This window comes from Aplidium turbinatum, chromosome 8, assembly GCF_918807975.1.
Source record: "Aplidium turbinatum chromosome 8, kaAplTurb1.1, whole genome shotgun sequence".
Classification (NCBI taxonomy): Eukaryota; Metazoa; Chordata; class Ascidiacea; order Aplousobranchia; family Polyclinidae; genus Aplidium; species Aplidium turbinatum.
In genome coordinates, this window is record NC_137479.1 from 30,147,761 (window position 1) to 30,154,512 (window position 6,752).

At 42.9% G+C, this 6,752-nt stretch overlaps 1 protein-coding gene across 1 annotated transcript; it reads left to right on the forward strand.

The window, feature by feature from the left end:
- Nucleotides 1-1,782: 1,782 nt before the first annotated feature.
- LOC145776256 (uncharacterized) lies at nt 1,783-6,297 on the forward strand. The gene has a single exon (XM_082587657.1). The coding sequence runs from the start codon at nt 1,783-1,785 to the stop codon at nt 6,295-6,297; it is 4,515 nt and encodes a 1,504-aa protein (XP_082443783.1).
- The last annotated feature ends 455 nt before the right edge of the window (nt 6,298-6,752 follow it).

The window sequence follows — 6,752 nt, forward strand, 5'->3', positions numbered from 1 at the left end:
GTTGAGTCAATAGCTGCAGGGCTAGTTGAGGCAGTGACTCAACTAACCCTACCTCAAGTTGCAGGCTGCTGAAATCTTACTTCTGAATTTGAATGGCTAAACGTGCATTATTAAATCAGTTACTTGGACAAAATGAGCTATTATTTGATTAAAATTATCCATTAGGCCTACTTTTCTGTTTAGTTTTACACCCTCTCACATCTCATAAATTACAGCCTTTGAACAGGGCTGTGTATGGCCCGTTTAAGGCTTACTACAACAGATCATTGAGTTCCTGGCAAATAAATAATCCTGGAAAGGTTTTGTTAATTTTATAATCGACTTGAATAACATGTCAAGTAGCAGCCACTCTATTCTTTGTTGTTTTAAGAAAACCTCTGAAACGTCAATCGTGTTTTCGTGTTGATAGAATTATTACGTTACTTTTACAGACATAAAGCTTGTGTTTACTTAAATCCATATATCTCTCTCCACGGAGTCAGTTGTCTATCGAATTGTACAAAAACAATTTACATTTTTAGCAATTCCTTATTCTTCCCGAAAAAACAAGTTAAATAATTGCTGTCAGTTTCTAGACAAGAGACTGGGCTTGCAGGGATTGTGACTCATGAAACGGCACCAGAATATCTGTAGTGTGTTGTTTTAAAATGCTATTTTTAACTTCTATTGCTCTAAAAAACAATTTATGTCATCTTGTGGGCTGAGAATTAATCGTTGTTTTTCATCATCCATTTAAACGTTGGCATAGCACGGCCAACGGTAATTCAACGTCTAAATGTCGTTGTCTGTATGTGAATTGTAAATACTTGGTGTAGCACAACATTTCTTCGAAGCTTTCGCCGCATCTTGAAAGATGTTGTATGAACGTTAGCGAACGATTGTCTTCCGCTTGCTTTCTTCAACCAAGGCATATTACTGAAGCTATTGTTTCTTATCGCTGTCTTTATATAGCGCATCTTCTTGTGTTTTGCAATATCAGCATAAAAGGCTTAGCAAAGCGAAAGTTTGAGAGCATAGACCAGAAATTCCGTTGAGTTTTGTATTAGCTGCATTTGGTAAAACGAAATGTTTAAATCTTAACTCTTAAGTATAAATTGAGAAACTTTATGTTAAATATTTCTTGACCATTTACTAACTGTAAATTTTGTATTCTATTTGAATAAGATGCACTAGTAGAATCAATTGCTGTATGACTGTTACGACTATTATTATTGGATTATTGTTTGTACGGATTATCACTTCAAGCCCTGATTGCTGTCTCGGTGAGTCTGAACTATAATCACCAGCTCTATCTAGAATTGAAGTAGCCTATATCTGCCCACTAAGTTTGTTAAACGACCTTGCGACCTGCAACCTTGTGGCCGACCTTGCGACCTGCAACCTTGTGGCCGACCTTGCGACCTGCAACCTTGTGGCCGACCTTGCGACCTGCAACCTATGTGACTGAACCTTCGACTTGCAACTTGTGATCTTGTGATCTTCTGACTTGTAATCTTGCAACCTATCTGCCACAATAAACTAACAGAACTCAAGACCGCGTTCAGATTCAATCTACTTGGCTTGTTTTTCTGTCTGTTGTAGGCGCATAACCGTATTAACTGAGCGACGCATATAATAATCCAATCCACTGTTTGGCGCCAGTGAGAAAGATATTCTTTAACGTAGAATTCGCGTCAAAATTCTACACGGTTTAACAAACTTAACCAGCAAATTCTCGCTTGGTTTTCTATCTTTTCTGCCTTCAAACGCGTTGTATGCTAAGAAGCGGAAAACTACAGCAAAATGGCCGCTGAAAATCTTTCTGATGCGGCCAAGCAATTAAGCGATTTCTATTTAGAAATCAACAACTTAATGAAAAGTCCCAATTGTGCAACAACAGTGCGTGCCCGGCTTCGTGACCTAGACAGGTTATTTAGCGCCCTGATGGATCTCTGCACTGACATGCCCGATGACACGACTTTGCTCGAATCTTCCACTCTTACAAAAGATGATTACATTCGAGGTAAAGGCGAGTTCATGGCCCAAGTCGACAGCTGGCTACAAGAACAGGACGAGCATGAGGGTAGTCAGGCTCACTCTTTGCATCTTCTCAATGTCTCCCACCATTCGAAATCGGGCTCCAGAACTGGAAGCCGCAGAACCACGACAACAAGCTCCAACAGAAGCTCTAAGCAAAGGGCGTTGCAAGCTAAATTAGAACTTGCACGACTAGCGGTGCAGCATAATGAGCAGCGTCGTCTCGAAGAAGAGCGTGAGAGGCAACAAGAAGCACGTGAGAGGCAATCGAAACGTGAACAAGAAGCACGTGAGAGGCAATTAAAACTGGAACAAGAAGAGCGTGAGAGGCAACTCAAGCTGGAGAAAGCGAAATTGAAAGCAGACCGAGCCGCAGCTGAAGACCTTCGCCTTTTAGAAGCAGCTAGGGTCGAAGCAGATGTGTGGGAAGTAAATTCTCAGGAAGGTTCTGTAAGAAGCGTTCGTCACTTGTCAATTCCGCCCCAAGTCTCAAACCCTAAACAAATAATTAATGGTTCACAAATTCATGATAATTTGCGACCAAATGATCAAACTTTAGTTTTATCTCAACAAAATGAACGAAGCTATGATGATAATGTAACTCAGGAAAGAGCCAAAGTCACGTTTTCTACGAGCCCAACGTCACGCCCAAATAACTTCGAAATTAATGACGAATCCCACTTCGGACATCCAAGCTACAGTAGCCGGGATATGAGGTACTCAAACCCCGACATCGATGTTTCTCAATCTCGACGTATTAACCCATATGAACTTCAGGCCGAAGTCAGTGAGCGACTACTTCCCAAGCCTGACATAAGAAAGTTCGAAGGAGACCCGATGGACTTTCGTGCCTTTCAACACCGGTTCGAAACTCATGTTGGCAGTTGGCTTCCCTCAGAAAAGAAGCTGTCATTTCTTTTGCAACATTGCGGCAGGGGTGTTCAGGAACAAATCCAGCACTTTGCAGACTGTCCTGACAGCAGAAATAACTACCAGTTAGCAATAGAAGAACTTCGTCACAGGTATGGTGAGCCACATATTATAGCCCAGGCCTGTGAAGAAGTTCTTACTAACGTACCGAAATTCACGCGGTACTACCCAGAACGTTTCACAAAATTGTCTGTGCTTTTAAATCGCTGCAGTGCTTCCTTATTTCGCACGCCTGATGGCAAGGTGTCTGCCGTCAGCTTAGACAGCGTCAATTTTATCACGATGTTGGTGGAAAAATTGCCACACACCATGCAATTAGATTGGATAAAGAAATCATGTGTGATAATAGAAAACAATGAAGGCAAGAAACCAGCTGGATTTCTTGACTTCGTAGCATTCATAGAAGAGAATACTATGAATGCAAACTCCGTCTACGGTCGAAAGCTACTATCGAGTAATCCACACAAGTCCAGTGTACCACAATCTGGAAAAAATAAGGTATCTTCATTTAGCACTAACTTTGTACAAAACTCTAAACCTCCTTTAACTAAGCCTAACAAACGGCAGGAGGATTGGAAATGTGCATGCTGCTTAGATGCCTTTCATAGTGTGTTTCGATGTAAAAAATTCCGTGCTCTGTCTTATCGACAACGAGTACGCCTTGTCGAAGAAAAAGGCTTATGTAAACAATGCCTAAGCCCAAACCATTTAAGTTCAGCGTGTACTTCAAGGTTTTCGTGCCAAATAGACCGTTGCGGGAGCAGACAACACAACACTCTCCTACATTCACCTAATCTTTCAGAACAAGGTATGTCAAGACCTGCAATACGGACAAAAGACGATACCTTCCGTCGCAATGACCACCATTGGGATTCTAAAGTTATGAGCGACCAATGGCACCGTACTCCTCGCAGTCGCCATGACAACACATTTGTAAAAGCGCCTAACTTCGCCGTGCGCTCAGAACCGGAAGAGCTAGCTAGCCAAAACTCATACCTGGACATCGTTCCCGTAAAGGTAACTTGTGGCGAAAAAACTGTCGAAACCTATGCGCTGCTAGACTCTGGTTCTGACCGTACGTTCTGCGAAGAAGAACTAATAAAACTTCTGGATACCAAACCAGAGTGTGAGCGTAGTTTTGCTCTCCAGACGCTATCGTCTGAGAGTCCTCAACGTTTGAAAGCCCCCGTCGTCTCCTTTGTAGTGTCATCTTTAGATGAAGAACAAGACTTCGAGCTACAAGAAGTCGTCGTAGTCAACAAAATCCCTGTTGATCCACAACTGAGCCCAAAGCCGAAAACACTGCAAGCATATCAATATCTGCAAGGTATTGATTTGCCTGCAGTCGAAAATTGCTCAGTAATGTTATTGATTGGCAATAACTATGCAGTTACCCATCGATGTCTTGAAAGCAGATTTTCGCCACGTCCAAACGAAAGTCCAGATGCTATCCGCACTCCACTAGGTTGGCTTCTTCGTGGCTCACACTTCAAAGATGCCCCTTGTCCAAAAGAAAATAGCACAAGCCTTCTTGTTAGAGGCGCTAAGTGGCCCGTAGATACCGAAGACATCCAGGACTTAATCATAACCGACGAAGGAGAAACAATTTCACCTTCAGTCGACACAGACTTATTCGACATGGAAAGCCTTATGAAATTCTTGCAATCTCATAGAGAACTACAAGAATTTGGTTTTAAATTTTCTCGTGAGGACCCAATTGCCTACGACATGATGTGCAGACGGTTAACCCGCTCTGATGGTCACTATCAGCTGCCACTTTTATGGCGCAATGACTGTGCTAAGCTTCCTGACAGCCGCGAGATGGCGCAAAAGCGCCTGAAAAGCTTAAAGAAACGTCTGCTTGCAGACAATTCTCTTTTAGAAAAATACATTGATCAAATGGAGTCAAATCTAGAGAAGGGCTACACTGAAGAAATACCAGAAGACGACATCGACAACACTAATCGGAAATGGTATATACCGCATCACCCAGTTATCAACCCAAAAAAGCCAGACAAGGTACGTGTCGTGTTTGACTGCGCTGCTACCTCTCACAATCGATGTTTAAACGATTACCTCATGTCTGGTCCCGACCTAAACAATTCTTTGGTCGGTGTATTAATGCGATTTCGCAAAGGCCGAATTGCAATAGTCTCTGACATTGAAGCAATGTTTCACCAAGTAAAAGTTTCACCATGTGACCGCGATGCATTGCGTTTTTATTGGTGGAAGGGCGGCGATCTAACGCGTGAACCCACCGTGTACAGAACAAAGGTACACTTGTTTGGAGCAAAATGCTCTCCTTCTGTAGCAACATTCTGCTTGCGTGAAACCGCTCGAGAGCATGGAAAGTTGTTCGACCCTCATGTCGCTCAAACCTTACTGACGTCATTCTACGTCCATGATGCGCTGCTAACAGCTGAAAACGATGAAAGTGCATGTAAGCTCGTAAAAGACTTACGAGCAATCCTTGGCATGTCTGGGTTCAAACTAACAAAATGGCTATCCACCAGCGATAAGGTAATGAATTCTATCCCTGATGAAGAAAAGTCCAAATCGATAAAGAATCAGCTGCCTGGAGAAGGGCCAAAGCAACGCGTCCTGGGCATGGAATGGGACGTACAAACCGACGAATTTCGATTCAACGTAGAGCCGTCTACAAAACCGTTGACTAAAAGGCAAGTGCTATCAGTAACAAATGCATTGTTTGATCCATTGGGATTAGTAGCCCCAGTAGTTCTTGAAGCTAGACTCATATACAGTGAACTTTGTCTAGCAAAGGTAGGGTGGGACGACCCTGCTGAACCAAATACTCTAAAAAGGTGGAGATCATGGGAAAACACTTTAGAACGTCTAAAAGAGATTCGTATACCTCGCTGCTACAAGCTGAAGTCCACCACTGCGACCCCGGAAGTTCAACTCCACTTCTTCTCCGACGCTTCAACATTAGCTAGGGGTTCCGTGTGTTATCTACGTTCAATATTACCTGATTCAACCGTTCTTTGCAGTCTTGTTACAGGAAAATCCCTTCTACCCGGCGCTGGAAGACACACGATCCCGCGCCTAGAATTAGAAGCTGCTTTGGACACCGTCAACCTGGCTCGGACCGTTAAACAAGAGCTCGAGCTAAGTGATTGTCCATGCATTTTTTGGACAGATTCCATGATTGTCCTGCAAAGCTTGTACGCTGATACGAAACGTTTTCCAACCTTCACTCGCAATCGCCTACAGAAAATTCTAGGTCATACCAAAGTGTACGACTGGCATCATGTACCAACGGCCCTCAACCCAGCAGATCAGGCATCTCGAGGTATGACGGCTGAAGCTCTACTACAATCTATCATTGGCTAAATGGGCCAGACTTTTTAAAGAAGCCGCCAACCGAATGGCCTCAACAATCCGTTAAGCCACCACAACACGACGATATCTACACCAAGTTTCAACCTGAACGGCGCCAGAAGGTAACTTCGTTCACTATTGGTACAAATAACAAAACTTCGACAGGAACACTCAAACGTCCAATCACCAAACTTTGCGTCATTGTTCCGTTTGAAGGTGAGGACGAGAACGCCGTCTAGATCAAGATGATGAGATGCAAAGGACGATAGATGAACTGCGGAGTTTCAGAACTTTTTCTTGATGTATTTTAACTATTATTGTAACTAACTGTATGTGCTTATTGTAATATGTGTATTGTATATTGTATACTGTAGCCTAATGCCAAGCAATCCGAAGTTCAGCATTTTACTAATGGATTGATAAAATTTACTTTTCATGAGAAGAAGGCATATATGCCCTTCTTCGGG